Source organism: Miscanthus floridulus, chromosome 15, assembly GCF_019320115.1.
Source record: "Miscanthus floridulus cultivar M001 chromosome 15, ASM1932011v1, whole genome shotgun sequence".
NCBI lineage: Eukaryota > Viridiplantae > Streptophyta > Magnoliopsida > Poales > Poaceae > Miscanthus > Miscanthus floridulus.
Window position 1 is genome coordinate 84,070,014 of NC_089594.1, and position 24,075 is coordinate 84,094,088.

The following is a 24,075-nucleotide window of genomic DNA, read 5'->3' on the forward strand; positions in this document are numbered from 1 at the left end:
TGCATGCATATTTTGTCCTGGACTCATCATGCATGCCTCTTGTCAATGTCAGTTCCATTTCGATCCCAAGAGCGAGCCATGGCTGCTTGCAACTTCAGGTAGCCACACCACACACCAAGATCACCTGGTGGCTCAGTGACAGTAAGCATGCATGACACCAAAGTTAATTATCTGAACTCTGGCACCTAACTGAAGAAGCTACAGGTCAGAAGCCAAATTGCACAAGCTGAGTCTGATAGTTCCCTGCAACAAACAGGGTACGCTGTCACTGAACTCAACTATCAGTTCAGAGTTGTGAAGCATTCCGCAACACCTGAAACTACAAGCTGGCATGGCATCACATCTGCCTGACCATTTCACCGTCTTCTACCAGGCATCAGCATTGCAGGGTTGCCGGATAAAGAAATAATTTGGAGGACGAATATGCATGTATTCGGGAAAATGATCAGAACAGAACAACACATTGATCAACGGTTAAAGTCTCGGTCAATGTCCGTCTTTATCAAGTTGGCATTCAGTCAGAGGACACACGGATGCGTTCGCTGTCAGAAGGTAACCCATCTATCTATTATTACCAAAAAAAAGGAGATTTTTTTTTTCACATAACAGACATTGATGCGACTCACATAATCCTGCCGCTGCCTAATCAAATTAAAAGGAAGATGAGATTGCAAATATGTATCTTTTGTTCTTTTCCATTCATTCACAAGTGATTCTTAATTCCATCACCACGCACTCATAAACCTCGCTAATTCAAGCTTGACACTGAAAGAAAAAAAAAGAGCTAGAACTGAACATGAGACTGACTAGAAGAAGAAGCAGAAAAGAAGACGAACTGGCCGCGGCCGGTGGGCGGTGGATCAGGCATCTCTAGGATCCAGCTCCGGCCGTTTGGCCACCTTCACCATGCTCCGCTCGACGACGTCGGCGGAGCTCTTGCAGGAGAGCCCGAGGCGCGCCCACGTGAACCGGCTCCGGCCCTGCTTGCCCTCCCCCGGCGTGCCACCGGCACCGGCACCGGCGTCCCTGCTGCCGCCTCTGCTGCTCTTGGTGCACGCCAGGTACGCGGCCAGGAACGGGTCGTCCTCCGGCCGCACGGCGCGGCCGCCGGCCCTCGACGACAGGCTTCTCGTCGCGGCCCGGCCTGGCGGCGGCGGCACCGAGAGCCGGCGCGCCGGCGGTGCCGCTGCCGCCTTCTTCGTCGGGCTCCCGGGCGGCATGACGATGGTGTCCCCGCGGGCTTCCGCGGCGGCCGGCTTGGTGGTGACTGCGACTGGCTCCCACGAGAAGACCACGGCGGCCGGCGGCTTCAGCACGGCCGCTAATTCCTCCTGCTGCCCCATCGTTGCTCCGCCTCGTTGGCACGCAAAGACTGTGACGCAGTAATCCACCGACCTGCCGTCCTGTTTGTATATATGGATGGATTGTTGTCTGTGTGTTTCTTGGTGTGAGACTGAGAAGACGAAGATGGAGGAGAGGAAAAGACGGTGGTTGGCGCTCGGAGAGGAGGTTATCAGCAGCAGAGCCCTGGCATTTAGATCTACTAGTGATGGTGGTGGTCATGCAAAGCAAGCATCGAATGGATGCCTTCCCTTCCCTTCTCTCTTCTCTCTGCACGACAAACGTGTGACGAAATGGTGGTGTTTATGCTCGAGCGGTTACGGGTTAGGAGTCAATTAGCTCTCCTCTATATAGTCGTCTCTAGGACTTGTTGCATGGAAGGCTAGTGGTCATCTGCAGGGTTCGAGATTTTGGCGAAATTCAGTAATCCTGGTGATGTCCAAAAGAAAAATCCAATTTTTTTTAATGGCGCTAATACATGTGCTTTATTGTTAATGTACTCCCTCTGTTCCCGAAAAATTGATGTTCTAGGGTTTCTTAGTCAGATTAGCGGAGGAGAGAAATAACTCATATCTTGTTACTGGAGATTTCGAATCACAGAACAAGTTTTTTGGGACAGAGGGAGTATAGCGCTAGACTCATATTTTCTATTGTGTTTATATTGCACATTTTTCTACTCAATAGATTTGTAGTCATAAATCATGATAATATTTTAGTTTAGAACTAAATAATTTAGAAAACCATACTTCATGTTTAAAATTCTCAAAAAAAAAATTGGCACAATTCCGATCAAATTTTGATAATTTTGGGGCCGTTCAAAAAATTATAATACCGAAATTGAAAACCTTGGTCATCTCTCTCATGGACATGCATGGGTTCTACTGCCTCTTCTTCCCTAGGATAACGGGATTAGGCTTATGCTATGGAAATACACACACATGATGTAATAGTATATGAGGATCTAGTATATAGAGAAGTATATATATACATAAAAGAGTACAAGAGGGCAAGGAATAATGGTTGGGATTAAATGCAAGGAATTGCATGTTTGTTAGGGTGGATAGGCTTTCTTTCAACGGTGATGGCTTGACCATTCTCTCTCAACCTTTTCTTATTCTCCATTTCTGCGTATCTTCTTGATAAATTATATATTTTTGGCTCAGGGATTGCAACAAACATATGCAAATTGTGGAGAAGAGTATACTGGCGGCAGGACTTGATTAGCATACCTGAAAATAAAATAAATTGTATGATAACAGTAGAATAAACATGTCTGATCATCATCCACACATCAGTCTTAGGAGAATAAAACTAGTTCCCAAAATGTTTACAATGTCGTATTCAATATCGTGTTTTATATATAGGGACAAATGGAAGGTTGTTTGTATACATGGAAGCGCCCTCGTGGCTACCGCGAAGTAACAAGGCAAGAGTCAAAGCACAAACCGTGACTTTCTACACACACGAGAAATGGACAAAGAGCGAAATGTGGAGTAAGATACACAGAGAGAATGTTGAAAAACACGTAATTCTCTTGCCGCACATGCATGACAAACCTAGGAAACAGATCGTCTAGAACACCAACTAGTTACCCACCAGTTACTACTGTCTTGTGGATTTCAGAATCCAGGATTGTTCAATTCGTGGTACATTTATAAACTACTACTATCTGAACGAGAAAACGTACTGAAGATATGCATGTGTTGACATGCTATCTGGGTTGGATTTACATTTTCTTTAGATAGCATGGTAGTTTTTTAGATGCTGTTGATGAAATGGAATAATTGATCATTCTACATACACAGGAATACCACTGTACTGAAAGACAGTTTTTTTTCCCTTCTATTTTTTCACTACCAAAATGGTGAGGTTCTTTTAGTGTTTTAAGTAGTAATAAAAACACTACACCAATAATCCTAGCACATGAAAATCCTCTCTAGGAGGCATTTGGTAGGAAAAAGCTCATACTAAATATTGAATGCTAAACGCCAGGAGAACCTGCAAATTCTGGTTATGTTTACATTGTTCAGGTTTTGTTTATAGGAACAGACACAAATAATCATTCATGCAGTAGCCCCAGGCCGAGACAGTAGCTATCAATGCAAGGAGTTAGGAAATCCATCTCAGGTACTGTGATAGGACATTAAGAAATGCCAAACCAGCTACGTTGACCGCTAGCTGCTAGTGGCATCGACAAGGATTATATCACCAAATGGACAGACAGATACAAAACTGCCATACCTGCCGCTTACAAATTGAATACTTGTAGTACCTGCAATTCTTCACCAATTTTATATATATATATATATATATATATATATAGAACTACTACCCTCTAGCTGGCTACAAAATAATTTATTTTGTAGCCACTTTGAGTTACGATAATTACTATGTTAATTTATGAGATTATAGTAACTCCTTACTAAGTGGTTTACTATAACGTTATGGTAAATATCTCCATGTGTTATAGTAACCCAACTATCGTAAATATGTATTGACATTATCGTAAATTAGTATATAAAATTATCGTAAATGGAGGTGGCTACAGAATAACTTATTTTGTAGCTGGCTACTGAATATACTCTCCCTATATATATATATATATATATATATATATATATATATATATATATATATATATATATATATATATATATATATATATATATATATATATATATAGCATATTAAGCATGCATGTGGTGTGTAAGAAATAGCATTGTCGTGGACGAATTCAACTCAGCCGCCATAAATTTGAACGGTATAGGCCTGCCTCAATAATATGACCGTGATGTACCGGAATGCCTCCTGATAGATTCCATTTTGTTAGTCATATAAACTAGTCGTACATGGCTAGCTGTTCCGGTGACGTGATAAAATGACCTACTGACTACTGTATATTGTGAATTGTAGTCTCTGATGAGATGAGCCATGCATATGTATCGTACAATAATAATACATGTCACATGTGTGGTATTTGAGGGAGTTTGGAACGTTGACTCGACTTGTTCACCCAATTATATATAAGTGATCAGTGGCGGATTTGCTATGATTAGATGTAATTTGCTATGATTATAAAACTCACATGATATGAATATCTTTGATGTTTGGGGAATCAATCCATGATGTATTGATGTCGAGCGGTCTCCCTGATACATAAACTAATGATAAATAATTAATCAGACAAGTTTTTAGAAAAGTAAGAAGATTTCAAAACCGTGACCTGTGAGATTTGCAAGCATATGTTTGCCGGATTGATAGCAGCGGAAATGTTTCAGCTCCTTGCCCTATAGTCAACTCAGTACCGTCTCCTACCCAAATCCCGATCCATACCTAATTAACAACAATTAACCTCTGTATTCTAAAGCTTGGTACCTTGGTAGCTTGGACAGGATCGCGACGTACTCGCAAGTCTTGCGAGCAAGGCAGGCGAAGTGGCACGACCGCGCGGGTGTGCAACGGTGCATGGCTTGGGATCATGAATCATATCTACGGAGGTAGGTGACGCGTCAGGATTCTTTGACATTATACTTATCTATCATGATGGGTTGGACGGCAGGGTATGACAATAGATCCGTCACTGTAAGCAACTTCCATAGTAAGTTTTGGTTTGCAGCCACAGGTAGGTAATTTATCAAAACGACTGGAGTTAACGATGCAAACTTGTGCTCTCCTTTTCATCATCTGCGATATGCGACGAGGAGACCTAGCTGCAGAGATGACTTAATAATTCAGTAATTTGAATTTGATATATACCAGAATATGTGACGTGTTGTGTTTCTGAAAAGAAAAAAGATAGCATTCTGAAGCAGCAGTGGAGCAGGCACATGAAGAAACAGTGCCGGTCCAAAAGAGCAGGCCTATTTCTGTTGTGCCACTGATTTGTTTTAAGGAAAGGAAAGGAAAGGAAAGGGAATTGTTTTGTAGCTAGCTACCGGCTGCTGATTGCTGAACCATCCGACCGAGCAACAATGGCAGCATGAGAACACTTCTCTGCATGCATGTGAGCATAGCCATTTTTTGGATGGACTCAGGCATTCAAAGCGTCCTGATTAGATCACACCAGCTCAACACTATCATTGCATAATCACTTGGCCGTACCTCGGAATTTGTGGCCCCTGCTCACCAGGTGAAGCTGAAGCACATAATGGGGCCCTAAAATTTGAAAATGCAGCAAAGCCAAAGCATACTTTCACATAAATTAATGACAAAAACAGTACTGACGGTTCTCGTTCAACATGCGCAGACGTACGTCTCCTACACCCCAGGCCTCCACCTGGGCCGTATGACATAAACAGAATAAACAAAAATTAGTAATTTAGAATAAACAGAAGCCAAAATTTACTATATTATTAGTATGACATAAACAGAATAATCAAAATTTACTATATATAGTATTCTGTTTATGCCATTAACTATTTAGCAAAGCCCAAGTTTTCTAAATTAGTATGACATAGACAGAAGAAGCAAAATTTACTATATATACAAAATATACATTCCAGAATAAACTTTGGCTTTGCTACATAATTAATGAAATAAAAAGAATAATGAAATTTACCTCACATCTAATTTCTAGAAGACATGCTGAAGAATTGCAGATCCAATGAAATAAACAAATAAACCATTCCTGGTCATGCCTATTACTCGTTAATTCGCTATATATATATACTTCAAAAATTGGTACTACGTGAATCTTGCCGATCTGGGCCTTCGGTCCAATTGCAAGTGTCGATTGGGCTTTTAGTTTTTCACATGGGCTAGAAGATATGGTGGCCTTAGATTTTTTTTGTGTGATAAATATCGACCTTAGATTGGTAGCACCCAAATAATGGCCTGGGTTGGGCTGTCATATGCCTTTGCCTCGCTGTTTTGTTGAGAGTTATCGGACAAAATAATGGCCTGGGTTGGGCTGACCTTAGATGCATGAGGAAATTGTTGCTTTAGGTCTTCAGCATCCTCCCAACTCCAAAGTGGCTACAGAAGCTGGCAAACCAAACCATTAACCATTGCGCCGACAGAAGCATCTCCTTAAGGAGCGAGGTGACGCCGGAGAAGGAAGAAAGTTTGTTGCAACGAGACACACAACTTATTGTTGCGTAGTCACTTGGACAACTTACAACTCAGAGATTTATACAACCATCGTGTCACTCATGCCTGCCAATTTTTAACTTAGAATCGAACTCTGTACCGCACATGTTTTTTTGACTGTATGGGCATATGAGCTAGGCCTAGAGACTTATATTACCTAATGATCACGTCACGCGTTCTAATTGGTATTGGGATTGGACTTCCACGAGCCTAGACTAGTTGGTCTAACTCATACAAGCCTGGAAGAGAGTGATGAACCACGAATACGCTACTTGTTCCAATTCGTCTTGGGATTATTTGCCTGAACACGCAGCTCTAACTCAAATGGCACGACACAGAGGGAAGTGTTAGATTGATCTCTAATCCTAACTGGACCCAACAGCCTAGTTGGGCCTTTGATTCGCGTCCTCATCGGGGGCGTCCAGCCCACCATGGTTGGAAGGCCCCTGTCACACTGCGCTATAAAAAGAGGTCGGGGCGGGCGGCTCTTATCACGAGGTTGACCTGAGCCGAGCTCCCCACCGACACCTAAACTCTAACCCGATCTAGAGAGGGGCACAGCCAGTGATGGGAAGCCACCAGCCACGCCCCCCCCCCCCCCCGCTCCACCAACGTCGACGACTTCATCAACCTCTTCCCCGAACGTCGCTGCCCGTGCGCAGACTTCACCAACGAACCCGATGGCGACCTCTGGATCATCCCCATCCGCGGTGTTAGGTTCGTTAGCCCTCATCTATCCTCTCTGTGTCTCTGTCTCTCAATCTAGAACGTGTTCTAGGATTCATGATTCTATTCAATAGCGAGTACCCGGCTAGATCTATGATGCTAGTGGTCCTATAAGTTCAACAATGGCATTAGAGACTCGTTTAGGTATATATCTAGCTTAACAGTTTAGATCCGTTTGGATCTAAGAAAAGAATAGAGGTTCATCCGAACCCTAACCCATCGGGGAACAAGAACAGTACCCTAACTCGTCGAGGAAGATGAATAGTGACTCCAGTGAGTCAAACCCTAACCCTAACTTGCGACGGGAAAGGGGAATAGTGTGGCAGAACCACCCGGAATAGCGTTCTTATGGAGGCGCTCGTCTTCCACCAGACACTAAGCACCCCGAAAGCCACTACCACGAGCGGTATCCGTCGGGCACACCTAGAGGGAGAGCCCGAAAGATCCATATTTTTCCCCAAGGATCCAATAATGAAAATGAGTTACAACACAAGTCCATCTCATACATTAGAGTTTCTGAAAAGTACATTATTACAATACCAAATATAGAGTGCGGAATGATAAACAGCGGAATATTAAAAGATAACATCTAGCGATAAGATAACGAGGATTCCGTCTGAGCCCACCAGATGGATCCTCCACACAAGGAACTCCTCAAGCATCACCTGCAATAGGGGTAAATAAACCCTGAGTACACAATGTATTCGCAAGACTTATCCGATCAGTGGGAATACCTTCCCGACTCCAAGGAATATGCTAGGCTTTATGGTTGCTGGTTCTCTTTTAGCCAAAAAGCAATACTAATAGTGAGTCCTTATTGATACATTATTATCATCAGCCGGATTAAGTTTTCATCTAGTCCATCTATATAAGCACCTGTTCTACTTTCAAGCAAGGGTTGAGCTATCGATATTGTTCCTTCTCCTTTTTCACTTCCAGTTCTTACTACGGTGCTAAACCGCAGACAAGCCGTACCGGATAACCCGGCGATTCGCGAATCAATGTACCTAGCTGGGTGCCCCGAAGACACACGCCCCGCTTGTACCCCAGGCACAAGCAGGACTAGCCCACCACTCTCCTGTCCCGGGTGTCCAGGTCCCCGTCCAAACTTGGACTCCAAGCCCCCGCCTCTGAATCCCGGACTCAGTGCGGCGCAAGGACCTCCACCACCTCCTCTTCCCATCAGTCGGTCCAGAAAGAGCCGGATCCGCGACAAGAGAGCAGCAAGTCTTCCCTGTGCCCATACCCAAGTATGAGCTCGGGACAATAGTCTGTGACTTGCCTAGAGTCATATGCAACGACCGGTCCTTAATCGACACAGACAGGAAAAAAGTGTAACCGAGCTATGCCCTGTTGGCCGTAGGACACAACCCCTCACACCCACCAGTACCAAATCCACATTCCTGTCCGGTCACCATTTTTCCTTTCCATTATTTCATCATGATATCATAGTGTAATCACCGATTTGCGAGTAACGGCAGGTTACTCACGCTACCGACATCCTGAGCATAGCAGTTACTCGACCTACACTAGTAGGACTCATGGTGGATATATCTATGCATGTAGTTTCATAAAATGCCAGTAACGTAAATGCATATCATATAAATATATTCAGTGATCATTTAAAAATAGGGGTTATGCACCGGGGCTTGCCTTGAGCAGGTGCCGGGTCAGCAAAGTCAGCACCAACAGGCTCCTGGGCTTCCTCCTGTGCGAAGATCTCCTCCTCGTACTCCTCGATCACCTCGTCGTACTCCGGCTCGACGACGGGCACGAAGTCTACCAACTCGTGATCTACATGCATAAAATGATGATGCAATGCTTAGGAATATAACAACAGCAGCTCTTAAAATAAAAGTACATTGATTTAGCTACTAAGCTATGGATATCGACCACGGTACTAGGCTACCTATTGTCACCGATAACCATTTCGAAGTATCATTATTGTTATAGCAACTACAGCTATTCTTACCCCTAATGCTAGTTTACGCTATATACGATAAAGCAAAGGCAATAGCTACTCTATCTAACAACTCGTTCTAAAGGCTATAAAATTTACAGCAAGTACACGATATCCTAGTGAACCTACTGTAAAATTTTCAAAGATAAAACTATTACCGATTTGCCACAATAATTCCTACAATTATTAATCTATATAATGCTAAGCTTGCTAATTAAAATTTATGAACCTATCATCATAATAGCTAACTGCAATCTAACTGTACTAATAAGTAGATTATATTTTTGCGAATCTAACGAACCTGGTTTCACTATTTTTGGACAACCATGCAATTTACTACTAATTATCGAAGTTTAGCTTGAAACTAAATTGAATAAGCAGTAACAAATTCGCTGGAAATAACAAAACGAAACCCCACTCGCGGCCCACACGGTCCGACACAGCCCAGCAGGCGGGCGTGGCCCAGCGCGGTAGGCATGGACGCGGCGCAGGCCCAGCGCGGCAGCGGGCCGAGCAGCGGGCGCGAGCGCAGGCCCAGCAACGCGCAGACGCGCGCGACGCGGCAGGCGCGAGCGAGCGGGCACGCGGGCGCGGCAGCAGCTGCAGCGGGCCGAGCGCGCTCGACAGGCCGGCCCACGGCGGGGGCGCGGCACGCGGGCGCGGTAGCGGCAGTGGCCAGCAGTGGCCAGCGCGGCGGGGCGCAGGCGCGCGGCAGCGCGGCCCAGCGTGGCAGCAGCGGGCGTGGCCCAGCGGCCAGTGCGGCCCAGCGACGCGTAGCAGCAGCGGCTAGCAGGCCAGACGTAGGCAGGCCGCGGGTGCGAGCAGCGCGGCCCAGCCAGCGGCAGTGGCCCCCAGAGGCGTATTTCAACGTATTACGGCTTTATTTTCCTACATGAAAAGCGGCCACAAACACGTGTGACGTAGGGGTGACGTCATGATGATGTCAGCAAGCTAAGATGAACAGTAACGCACCGCCGGCTGCTGTAAGCTTGCTCTGCTCGGGCGATCTTCCGCTGGCCACGAAGAAGATGCAAAACAGCGGATGGAGCTTTGAATGAAGTGGGCAGTGCGATACACAGCTGAAGGAGAAGCTAGCAGAGCGGTGAATTGAACTGGTATGCTCTGGTTCAGTGGATGGACGACGGCGCAGTTCACCTCGTTCTTATGGAGCAGGCGGAGCTGTGCTTCCAAAATTGAAGCACAGTGAGGTGCTACAATGGGCAAGGTGGTGTCAATCAAGCTGCTGGCTAGTCTCGCGGAGCCACGGACGCGACGAATTTCATTAACGCGCTACGGTCATGGACGAATTTAAAACGAGAGGTCCCGTCGGTCATGGCGACAGCGGAGACAGTGGCGTTGGCACATCCACGGTCATTAACGCAAGGTACGCGTGCACATGACGACGGGAAACATTGAGACGTGCCCAGGCGACTGTCCGCGCGGTCGACCCACGCGAGTGCAGAGCTGATAGGACTCGTGCGCAGTGTGCTTGCGTGCGGTGGCAGGCAACCAAGGCACAGTGGTGACCATGGTCAGTGATGGCTTGTCCGAAGCAGATGACGTGCACGGGTATTCTACAAATTACCAAAAGTGGCTTCGTCGACCCATTTATAACTTACGCGAAATGACTTAAACTTCGAACGGTTTCGCGTCGAATTCCCATTCCGAGCTACCTGTTTCATTGTCGACTACTGAGTACGTACTACAAATTTTATTAAAGTTCACATACACGATCTACATCATTTTTATTTAATAAAAATCCGTTTAGAATACTAAACAATATAAAGCGACATGAAACTTAACATTTATTTCCCATTTCGGATAAACGTTTCAAATGTCGTATATTGATTTATACTCCAATTTACACACATATGCACATATACATGATGCTCCTACGATGTTTTAGCAAAACATTACAATGTAACACCGGGGTGTTACAAATCTTCCCCCCTAAAAGAAAATCTCGACCCGAGATTTATGTGCCTAGTGTGAGAAAGAGACAGGGAAATATATTTGGTGCAACACTAACTATCCGACCCAGAGAGGAGATGGGGGTAATGCTTTGTTAAGTAGCTCTCTTGCTCCCAGGTGGCTTCGTCCTCTGAATGGTTTTGCCATTGCACCTTGTAAAACTTTATCACCCTGTTCCTGGTCACTCTCTCCTTCTCATCCAAGACTTTTATAGGATGCTCCACATAAGACAGATCAGGTTGGAGCGGAAGTCCTTCTATTTCCACAGATTCTTTAGGAATTCGTAGGCATTTCTTCAGTTGCGAGACGTGAAATACATTGTGAACTGCCGAGAGAATTTCCGGGAGTTGGAGACGATAAGCAACAGGACCACACTGCTGTAACACCTTGTATGGACCCACATACCGAGGGGCTAACTTGCCATGGACACCAAACCGATGTACCCCTCTCATAGGAGATACCTTGAGATACACAAAATCTCCAGCTGCAAATTCCAAAGGTCTTCTTCGCTTGTCTGCGTAAGCCTTCTGTCGACTCTGAGCTGCCTTCAAGTGTTCACGAATTATATTTACTTTCTCTCGGGCCTCCTTTATGAAATCAGGCCTGAAGTACCCACGGTCTCCTACTTCAACCCAGTTTAGTGGCGTCCTACACTTTTGTCCATATAAAGCTTCAAATGGTGCCATGCGGATACTCTCTTGATAACTGTTATTATAAGAAAATTCTGCCAGCTTTAAACAATGATCCCACTTCTCAGGAAAAGAGATGGTACAAGCCCGCAGCATATCCTCGAGCACCTGGTTCACCCTTTCAGTTTGACCATCAGTCTGTGGGTGGTATGCCGAGCTTCTGAGAAGACGAGTACCTAAACACTCCTGGAGTTTCTCCTAGAAACGAGAGACAAAAACTGACCCTCTATCAGAGATGATGGTGAGAGGAACTCCATGTAGGGTCACAATCCGATCAAAGTATAACTCCGCATACTTCTTTGCATTGTATCTAGTGTCCACCGGAAGGAAGTGAGCAGACTTGGTGAGACGGTCCACAATGACCCAAATAGAATCAAAGCCAGAGGAGGTGCGGGGTAAACCCACAATGAAATCCAGGGAAATATCCTCCCATTTCCAAACAGGAATGGGCAAGGGCTGCAGATATCTAGGAGTACGCATATGATCCTGCCTTGATTCTACCACAAGTGTCACACTCTGCAACAAACTAGGTGATATCTTGCTTCATGTAAGACCACCAGGTACAGTTGACGTAGATCATGGTACATCTTGTTGCTACCTAGGGTGGATAGACAGCTTGGAATGATGGGCTTCTTTTAGAATCTTCCTCTTCAGCTCCTCATTAGACGGAACCACCAATCTATTCTTGTATCTCACGACTCCCATCTCATCAATGCTAAAATGAGGTCCACGTCCTTCAGCTAGCAACTTCTTGATGTGAGGAATCTCTTCGGGGTCTTCCTTCTGCTCCTGAATAATTTGCTCCAGCAATTCTGAATGTCAATGCAATATGAGCTAGCACCTCTGTGTGGTGAAGTGACAAGGGTATTTCCTCAACCTGATGCGACTTACGACTTAAGGCATCAGCTACCACATTGGCTTTTCCTGGATGGTAGTGGACTTCTAAATTATAGTCCTTGATCAACTCTAACCACCTCCTCTGTCTCATGTTCAACTCAGACTGAGTGAAAATATACTTAAGGCTCTTGTGGTTAGTGAAGATGTGCACTTTGTTGCCCAACAAATAATGCCTCCAAATCTTCAGAGAGTGAACTACAGCAGCTAGCTCTAAATCATGGGTAGGGTAGTTCACCTCGTGCTTCTTCAGTTGGCGCGAAGCATAAGCTATCACACGCCCCTCTTGCATAAGCACACACCCCAAACCCGTCTTCGAGGCATCATAGTAAACATCAAAGGGCCTCTCAATATCAGGTTGAGCCAATACAGGAGCAGTGGTCAGAAAAGTCTTCAGGACTGAAAAGCTTCTTCACAAGCTGGACTCCAAACAAACTTAGCTTCTTTCTGGAGCAGCTTAGTCATGGGCTAGGCTATCTTGGAGAAATCAGGGATGAAACATCGATAGTATCCAGCTAGCCCAAGGAACTGACGGATCTGGTGTACAGACCTAGGAGACTTCCAATCTAATACATCTTGCACCTTGCTGGGATCTACAGAAATACCTTCAGGTGTCAACACATGTCCCAAAAACTGCACTCGATCTAACCAAAACTCGCACTTGCTGAACTTAGCATACAGCTGGTGCTCCCTTAGCCGAAGTCAGTATTATCCGGAGGTGACGGGCATGCTCTTCCTCATTCTTGGAATAGATTAAGATGTCATCAATGAAAACTACACTCCAGCTCCGACATGAAAACTGAGTTCATCAGGTACATGAAGAAAGCTGGGGCATTGGTGAGACCGAAAGACATCACTAGGTACTCATACAACCCATACCTAGTAGAGAAAGCTGTCCTTGGTATATCCTGTGGCCTGATCTTGATCTGATGGTAGGCCCGATCGGAAGATCTATCTTCGAGAACACCATGGCACCAGCTAACTGATCAAACAAAGTATCTATGCGGGGCAAGGGATACTTGTTCTTAACTGTTACCGCATTGAGAGGGCGGTAATCCACACACATCCGCAGAGTACCATCCTTCTTCTTCACGAAAATTGCAGGGCAACCCCAAGGTGAAGAACTTGGGCGGATGAAACCCTTGTCCATCAACTCCTCCAGTTGTTTCTTCATTTCTGCCAGTTCTCTCGGAGCCATGCTGGTACGGACGCCTAGAGATAGGAGCAGTACCAGGCTCAAGCTCAATGGAGAATTCTACCTCACGGTCCGGTGGCAATCCCAGGAAGATCTTCAGGGAACACATCTGAGGAACTCACATACTACTGGAATGGAGGTAAGATCAGGAACGGCTTCAGCATGGGCAGCAACAGGTAAGACCGGTTCTGAGGGTATGATGAGAGACATCCTATCCTCAGAAGACGGAAGCCGTAACTCTACACTTCTTCTCTTCATATCCAATACTACCCCATACGCCCGCAACCTAGTTCATTCCAAGAATAACATCAATGCCTTGCCCAGGCATTATCATGAACTTGTAGACGGTAAGTGTGGGTGGCTAATACCAAACTTACTGTATCCTGTGCGGGTATTGATGAACATCTGAGAACCCGCAGTACGGATCTTATAGGCATACGGTATAGCCACAAGTGATAAGTTGTGCCGCTCTACAAACCCCATGCTCATAAAGGAATGCGATGCACCAGAATCAAACAACACCAAAGCTGGATGGGATTCGATGGTAAACATACCAGCCATAACTATTTCCTGATGCACAACCTGCTGAGCATCCGTGAAGTGCACTTGACCAGATCTGCTGGGCACCTTCCTCTTGATAAAAGTCCTCTTAATCAGCCTGGAATTTGCAGATGGCTGAGACGGCTGAGCTGTCTGCTGCTGAGGACACTCCCTGGCATAGTGGCCCTCCTTGCCACACTTGAAACAAGCACCAGGCTTGTTCCCGAATCCCTGACGAGGTGGGACCTGCTGTCCCTGAGTCTGCTGGGGCTGCACCTGCTGCTGAGGTGCCTTGTACTGAGTAGCAGAAGTATGTGATGTCTGCTGGGGTGACCAGAACGGAGGCCCACCGGATGGTTGATAGGGCCCCCGCCTAACCATTTGCACCTTCTGAGTATGAGGGTGGCTGGAGGATCCAGCTGCCACCCTCCTCCGCTTCCAATCCGCCTGAGATGCCCGCTGAAAACCCTCAAGAGCAATGGCGGCGTTCATCAGAGCCCCAAAGGTCTGATAGTTCCCCAGGTACAGTTTCTCCTGAAGAGCAGGAGTGAGACCGCAAAGAAGCGATCCTTCTTCTTGTCATCCGTGTCCACCTGACTACTAGCATACTGAGCCAAGTGGTTAAACTGGGTCACATACTCCATTACCGTCCTACTCCCCTGACGCAGCTCCAGGAACTCGGTCACCTTCTGGTGGATAACACCAGCAGGTATGAAGAACTCGCGGAAGGCGGTGGAGAACTCCTGCCACGTTGCTGGGTGATCCGGTAGCTCCGTGGCCTGGAAAGTCTCCTATCAGGCACCTGCGGACCCCAAAAGCTGCTAGGACACAAAGTGCACCTTCTGCTCGTTGGCCACTCCAAGCAGCCGAAACTTCTGCTCTAGTGTGCGATGCCAGTGCTTCGCCTCCAAAGGATCATCCGACAGCGTGAACGTGGGTGGGTGGGTCTTGAGGAAGTCCTGGTAAGAGGACTATCCCTCAGGACGGCGAGCACCACCCCCATTCCCACCATTGCCTCCGGGGCCTCCACGAGCGAGACCCGCGATGGCCTGTGCCATAATCTCCATGGCACGAGCTGTCTCCTGGCGAGCAGCGGCTGACTCCTGACGAGCAGCCAACAACTCCACCATGACCTCCGCGGTGGACAACGGCGGAGGCGGTGGCGGCGGCGGGAAAGGATGAGGAACCAAAGGTGGAAACCTCCCGAGCTCCCTCATCAGTCACGCTCAAAAGCCCGAGTACTGTCACCATGGCCCTCGTTGGCCGCTCCCGAACTAGTGCTCCCACGTCCGGACCTCAGATTCATCTGTAAGAGAGACGAACCAACCATTAGGACACCTTCCTGATAGGATCCAGAGATTAAAGAAATGGCAGCACATTTATTTAAGCATTCATTAAGTTAGTTCTACCAATTTACTACTTTCATTATACGTGAAGGGGGATTCCTAGATCAAGTAAGATGCTACTATATGATGCATGCTTCGACCTATACGTTCACTCAAGCTGGAATATAGCGGCGTTCGTAACATTTTTGGCACATCGCCCACTCACTTTCCGTATACTAAGCAATTTCTTATGCAACGTAAGTCAGTGTACCTACAGAAAACTGATTAGATAAAACCAGTGCCGCTATCCTAGATACACCACTATAGCTAGGGCTTATACTTATATAACTTAACTTAATCGCATCCTACTTTTTGTAAAACTTTTGTTGGTCAAACTTTTAGTTTTGTAAAATAGTGAGGAACTCATGACCATTATTGGCTCTGGTACCAACTGTGGCAGAACCACCCGGAATAGCGTTCTTACGGAGGCGCTCGTCTTCCACCAGACACTAAGCACCCCGAAAGCCACTACCACGAGCGGTATCCGTCGGGCACACCTAGAGGGAGAGCTCGAAAGATCCACATTTTCCCCAAGGATCCAATAATGAAAACGAGTTACAACACAAGTCCATCTCATACATTAGAGTTTCTGAAAAGTACATTATTACAATACCAAATATAGAGTGCGGAATGATAAACAGCGGAATATTAAAAGATAACATCTAGCGATAAGATAACGAGGATTCCATCTGAGCCCACCAGATGGATCCTCCACACAAGGAACTCCTCAAGCATCACCTGCAACAGGGGTAAATAAACCCTGAGTACACAATGTACTCACAAGACTTATCCGATCAGTGGGAATACCTTCCCGACTCCAAGGAATATGCTAGGCTTTATGGTTGCTGGTTCTCTTTTAGCCAAAAAGCAATACTAATAGTGAGTCCTTATTGATACATTATTATCATCAGCCGGATTAAGTTTTCATCTAGTCCATCTATATAAGCACCTGTTCTACTTTCAAGCAAGGGTTGAGCAATCGATATTGTTCCTTCTTCTTTTTCACTTACAGTTCTTACTACAGTGCTAAACCACAGACAAGCCGTACCAGATAACCCGGCGATTCGCGAATCAATGTACCTAGCTGGGTGCCCCGAAGACACACACCCCGCTTGTACCCCAGGCACAAGCAGGACTAGCCCACCACTCTCCTGTCTCGGGTGTCTAGGTCCCCATCCAAACTTGGACTCCAAGCCCCCGCCTCTGAATCCCGGACTCAGTGCGGCGCAAGGACCTCCACCACCTCCTCTTCCCATCAGTCGGTCCGGAAAGAGCCGGATCCGCGACAAGAGAGCAGCAAGTCTTCCCTGTGCCCATACCCAAGTATGTGCTCGGGACAATAGTCTGTGACTTGCCTAGAGTCATATGCAACGACTGGTCCTTAATCGACACAGACAGGAAAAAAGTGTAACCGAGCTATGCCCTGTTGGCCGCAGGACACAACCCCTCACACCCACCAGTACCAAATCCACATCCCTGTCCGGTCACCATTTTTCCTTTCCATTATTTCATCATGATATCATAGTGTAATCACCTATTTGCGAGTATTGGCAGGTTACTCACGCTACCGACATCCTGAGCATAGCAGCTACTCGACCTGCACTAGTAGGACTCATGGTGGATATATCTATGCATGTAGTTTCCATAAAATGCCTGTAACGTAAATGCATATCATATAAATATATTCAGTGATCATTTAAAAATAGGGGTTATGCACCGGGGCTTGCCTTGAGCAGGTGCCGGGTCAGCAAAGTCAGCACCAACAGGCTCCTGGGCTTCCTCCTGTGCGAAGATCTCCTCCTCGTACTCCTCGATCACCTCGTCGTACTCCGGCTCGACGACGGGCACAAAGTCTACCAACTCGTGATCTACATGCATGAAATGATGATGCAATGCTTAGGAATATAACAACAGCAGCTCTTAAAATAAAAGTACATTGATTTAGCTACTAAGCTATGGATATCGACCACGGTACTAGGCTAGCTATTGTCACCGATAACCATTTCAAAGTATCATTATTGTTATAGCAACTACAGCTATTCTTACCCCTAATGCTAGTTTACGCTATATACGATAAAGCAAAGGCAATAGCTACTCTATCTAACAACTCGTTCTAAGGCTATAAAATTTACAGCAAGTACACGATATCCTAGTGAACCTACTGTAAAATTTTCAAAGATAAAACTATTATCGATTTGCCACAATAATTCCTACAATTATTAATCTATATAATGCTAAGCTTGCTAATTAAAATTTATGAACCTATCATCATAATAGCTAACTGCAATCTAACTGTACTAATAAGTAGATTGTATTTTTGCGAATCTAACGAACCTGGTTTCACTATTTTTGGACAACCATGCAATTTACTACTAATTATCGAAGTTTAGCTTGAAACTAAATTGAATAAGCAGTAACAAATTCGCTGGAAATAACAAAATGAAACCCCACTCGCGGCCCACACGGTCCGACACAGCCCAGCAGGCGGGCGCGGCCCAGCGCGGCAGGCATGGACGCGGTGTAGGCCCAGCGCGGCAGCGGGCTGAGCAGTGGGCGCGAGCGCAGGCCCAGCAACGCGCAGATGCGCGCGCGATGCGGCAGGCGCGAGCGAGACGGGCACGCGGGCGCGGCAGCAGCTGCAGCGGGCCGAGCGCGCTCGGCAGGCCGGCCCACGGTGGAGCGCACGGCGCGCGCGGTAGCGGCAGTGGCCCGGAGAGGCGGGGCGCAGGCGCGCGGCAGCGCGGGGGTGGCCCAGCGGCCAGCGCGGCCAAGAAGAACCGCGATAGCGAGCAGCGGCTAGCAGGCCAGACGCAGGCAGGCCGCGGGTGCGAACAGCGCGGCCCAGCCAGCGGCAGTGGCCCCCAGAGGCGTATTTCAACGTATTACGGCTTTATTTTCCTACATAAAAAGCGGCCACAAACACGTGTGACGTAGGGGTGACGTCATGATGATGTCAGCAAGCTAAGATGAGCAGTAACGCACCGCCGGCTGCTGTAAGCTTGCTCTGCTCGGGCGATCTTCCGCCGGCCACGAAGAAGATGCAAAACGGCGGTGGAGCTTTGAATGAAGTGGGCAGTACGATACACAGCTGAAGGAGAAGCTAGCAGAGCGGTGAATTGAACTAGTATGCTCTGGTTTAGTGGATGGACGACGGCGCAGTTCACCTCGTTCTTATGGAGTAGGCGGAGCTATGCTTCCAAAATTGAAGCACAGTGAGGTGCTACAATGGGCAAGGTGGTGTCAATCAAGCTGCTGGCTGTCTCGCGGAGCCACGGACGCGACGAATTTCATTAACGCGCTACGGTCATGGCGAATTTAAAACGAGAGGTCCCGTCGGTCATGGCGACAGCGGAGACAGTGGCGTTGGCACATCCACGGTCATTAACGCAAGGTACGCGTGCACATGACGACGGGAAACATTGAGACGTGCCCAGGCGACTGTCCACGCGGTCGACCCATGCGAGTGTAGAGCTGATAGGACTCGTGCGCAGTGTGCTTGCGTGCGGTGGCAGGCAACCAAGGCACAGTGGTGACCATGGTCAGTGATGGCTTGTCCGAAGCAGATGACGTGCACGGGTTTTCTACAAATTACCAAAAGTGGCTTCGTCGACCCATTTATAACTTACACGAAATGACTTAAACTTCGAACGGTTTCGCGTCGAATTCCCATTCCGAGCTACCTGTTTCATTGTCGACTACTGAGTACGTACTACAAATTTTATTAAAGTTCACATACACGATCTACATCATTTTTATTTAATAAAAATCCGTTTAGAATACTAAACAATATAAAGCGACATGAAACTTAACATTTATTTCCCATTTCGGATAAACGTTTCAAATGTCGTATATTGATTTATACTCCAATTTACACACATATGCACATATACATGATGCTCCTGCGATGTTTTAGCAAAACATTACAATGTAACACCGGGGTGTTACAAATAGCTAGCCAGATTCTATTGAGTAGATTTCGGTATCGGTACAAATAGAAAAGAAATCAAATCAAATCAAATCAAAAAGATGAATCGAATCAAACGAATCGAATCGAGAAAAGAAACCCTAACCCTAATTTTTGATCCCATCCCCAAATCGGGTTAATCCAAGAAGAAAGAAGGGGAAAGGGAGAAGAGGAAGAGCCGTTTTGGCTTACCTTGCCGCTGCACAGCGCTACTGCCTCGCCAGCGCGCAGGGAAAAGAAGGCCGAGCCGGGGGCGCTGCTCGCCGGGCTTTGGCCAAAAGGGCGCCGTAGCCAGGCCGCTCGACGGTGGCATGCTCACCCGCTAGGGAGTGCGCTCGCCGGCAAGGGGGCCGGTGACGACGCCGAGTCGTCTGCTCGGTCACTGCTTCGCTCGCTCGGTGCACTCGCTGCGGCTGAGAGAGTGTGAGAGAGAAGGAGAAGGCCGAATGGCCGCTAGGGTTCGGGGGGCCGCTGCCGTCGCCATTTTGTTCGTCTGATGTGCGCGCGCAGCCGTCCGATGCAGATGAGCGAATGAGATAGATCGGGCTGACTCGCGGCCTAGGCGGGCGCATGGCTTTGCCGGCCTAGGCCCAGGTTGCGGCCTAGGTGCGGGCAGCGCGCGTGGAAGAGAGGCAGGCCGGGCCAAATTCTCGGATGGGCCGAATGAACAGTGATGAATTGAATCAGTTTTTTGTTTTTTATTTTTCTAGTAAATGTTTATTTCCTGGAAAATGGATAAATGGCTTAAAGAAAATAGAAAAGAGAATTTTCCTGTGGGTAAAATTCACAAAATTGAGATTATTTTTCCGTTGCGTATTTAAAGTTTTTTTTCATTATTAAATTCGAACCAATGGGAGAATTTAATTTTGAAAAATGGATATGTTTTAATTGATTATAATATTGTTATTATTCTGACCAACATTGATTAATGGCAATATTATAATGTTATTTATGATGAGTTTTGTCATGCATTAATTCTATTTCTGCCCAACGGTGATGTAAAATTAGTGTAGAGGACAATTGTATGTTTTAATTTTGACCAACATTGGAACTAAGACATGCAATTGTTATTGTTATTATTTATGTTCTCACTCTATATGAATTATGTTTTCAGGCGAATACAACTTGATGGGTTGTGTCAAAGAGATCCCCACTCTCAAAGGTCATAACTACACGAAGTGGAAGAAAAAGATTGACCTGGCATTCATCTTGACTGAGGTAGACTGGGTAGTCACCTCATCATGTCCCACTGAACCTATGGTACCGGTGAGGGAGACAAACGAGGCTGATGCCGCTTGGGCAACCAAAGAGAGATTTTGCATCCCAAAGAATGTTCTATGACCATGAGCCTAAGAAGTGGGTCACTGCCAATAAGAAATGTTTGGCTGTGATAAAGAACACGATTGAGCCTGTAATTGTGGGCTCAATCCTAGAGTGTGACACCGTCATCGAGTACATCAAAAGAATAAAGAGTCAGTTCACTGGCTCTTCAAAGACATATGCTATCTAGCTGATAAAGCAGCTGGTGATAGAGAGGTACTCAGGTAATGGTGGCATAAGAGAGCACATACTAAGGATGAGCAATTTGGCATCCAAGCTAAAACCAATGGATCTAGCTCTCAAGAAAGAGTTCCTTATCCATCTGATTTTTGCTTCCTTGCCAAAAGAGTTTGACACTTTTGTTGTCAACTACAACATACAACCCAAAAAATGGGACATGGAGAGGCTCATGGCTATGTGTGTGCAAGAGGAGGAGAGAATAAAAGCTGCCAATGGTGGCAATATCAATTATCTGAAAGACAATAAGAAAAAGAATAATAATAATACTAACTTCTCCTCAAAGTCAAAGGAAAAGGGTCCCATGTTGCACCAGCCTCAGTAGAATAAGTTTACAGTAGAGAAAAATCAATGTCTCTATTGCAAGAAGACGGGACATTATAAGAAAGATTGTCCCGATTACTTAAAGATGATCATGACAAAAAAAGGTGAGAACATTATTACGTTCATAAATGAATTCCTGTATGTACAGTATTCGAAATCTACTTGGTGGATTGACTCAGGTGCAACTATTTATGTTGCTAATTCTTTATAGGGATTCCGTTCGACGAGGACTACACAAAGAAGCGAAAGACACGTTAAAGTTGCAAATGGAGTCCGAGCAGATGTTGAAGCCGTTGGCGATCTTTCTCTAGAGCTTGCTAATGGTTTCACACTTTTACTGAGAGATGTTCTTTATGTTCCCTCATTACAGAGAAACTTGATTAGTGTTTCATTCTTGGACAATGATGGATATGATTGCCATTTTAGAAATGGCAAATGTAAGATAACATTTAATAATGCATGTGTTGGTCTTGCTATCTTACAAAATGAGCTTTATCTGTTATCACTACGTGATGATGTGAATGTTGTATGCGATGATGGGAATGTATCCTCGTCTACGGATGTAAACAGAAAACGAAAGAGAGCTCACGATGCATTGTCAAAATTATGGCACTGTCGTTTAGGCCATATTTTGAGGGGGAGAATAGAAAGACTAGTTAAGAATGAAATTCTTTCTCCATTAGAGCTCTCAGATTTAGAACAATGCAGAGAATACATTAAAGGAAAGTATATAAAAAAATTAAGAAAGATGCCAAACGAAGCACAGGAATTCTAGAGATTATTCACACATACATCTGTGGTCCGTTTCCTATAAAGAGTGTAGATGGTTATGATTCGTTCATAACATTCACAGATAATTACTCCCGTTATGGCTATATTTATTCAATCAAAGAAAGAACAGAAGTATTGGATAAATTTAAGATATTTAAGGCAGAAGTTGAAAACCAACACAATTTAAAGATTAAGATAGTCAGCTCTGACCATGGGGAGAGTACTACGGTCAGCATATCCCATATGGCCAAGTTCCTAGACCTTTTACAAGGTTCTTACAGGAGAATGGCATAGTAGTCTAGTATTCTACACCGGGCGAACCTCAGCAGAATGGAATAGCTGAAAGGCGCAATCATACCTTGATGGATATGGTGCATAGTATGATAAGTTACTCCACCTTATCGATGAGCATGTGGATGGAGGCGTTAAAAACCGCTATTCATATTCTCAATAGAGTACCAAGTAAGTCGGTGCCCAAAATACCATATGAGTTGTGGACAGGAAGAGTACCCTCACTAAACCACTTACGTGTGTGGGGGAGTCCTGCTGAGGCTAAAGTATTTAACTCAAATATTGGGAAGCTAGATCCCAAAACAGTGAGTTGCCATTTCATTGGTTACCCAGAAAAGTCAAAAGATTTTCGTTTCTACTGTCTAGACAGACATACAAAGTTTATGAAAACGAGACACATTGTCTTCCTAGAGGATGAAATGATGAGGGGGAGCATGGTAGCTTGAGAAATTGACCTTGAAGAGAAGCGGGTGTATGCGCCCACTCCGATGATTCATGAGCTATTTTTCTTACTACCTGTTGTTGCTGCACCGATAGTACAAGATACTGTGGTGCCAGCACCTGTTATTCCACCTGTGGCAATAATGAATGATGATGAGGAACCTGTTCTTCAGGATCCTATAGAACCTATTGCCACAAATGAGGGAGAGCAACAACAGCCTCAAACAGAAGATGTGCCAAATGTGGAGGCCCCTAGAAGGTCTCAAAGAGTTAGAAAATCAGCTATTCTTGCTGATTATGAAGTGTACAACACTGAGGACTTTCAAATGGATGATGACCCCACCTCATTTGAAGAAGCCATGAGAAGTGATCATTCATCAAAGTGGCTTGAGGCCATGGAAGATGAAATGAAATCTATGAATGCTAATAAAGTTTGAAACTTGAAAATAATTCCTAAAGGAGTCAAAATAGTAGGCTGTAAATGGGTCTACAAAACAAAATTTGACTCTCAAGGGAATAAAGAGAGATATAAAGCGCGACTTATGGCAAAAGGCTTTACGCAAAGAGAAGGGATTGATTACAATGAGACCTTTTCTCCAGTCTCATGTAAGGAATCCTTCAGAATCATAATGGCATTAGTGGCACATTACGATTTAGAATTATATCAGATGGATGTAAAGACGACATTTCTCAATGAAGACTTGGAGGAAAATGTTTACATGGCACAACCGAAAGGTTTTGTCGTGGAAGAAAAAGATCAAATGGGATGCTGCCTAAAGAAATTCATTTATGGATTAAAACAAGCTTCAAGACTGTGGTACTTGAAGTTTGATAAGACAATAAGGAATTTTGGGTTTAAAGAGAATATTGAGGACAATTGTGTCTATGCAAAGTTTAAGAATAGAAAGTTTATCTTCCTTGTCCTGTATGTGGACGAC

The 24,075-nt window shown here is 45.5% G+C and overlaps 1 protein-coding gene across 1 annotated transcript; it reads right to left on the reverse strand.

The window, feature by feature from the left end:
• Positions 1-654: 654 nt before the first annotated feature.
• On the reverse strand, positions 655-1,591 carry LOC136509623 (uncharacterized). Its single transcript, XM_066504364.1, has one exon. It carries the CDS (start codon positions 1,341-1,343, stop codon positions 861-863), a length of 483 nt encoding a protein of 160 aa, XP_066360461.1. The 5' UTR covers positions 1,344-1,591; the 3' UTR covers positions 655-860.
• Positions 1,592-24,075: the final 22,484 nt, after the last annotated feature.

Coding starts and splice junctions, on each gene's coding strand:
- LOC136509623 (XM_066504364.1), bottom strand. CDS start 1,343: ATGGGGCAGCAGGAGGAATTAGCGGCCGTGCTGAAGCCGCCGGCCGCC.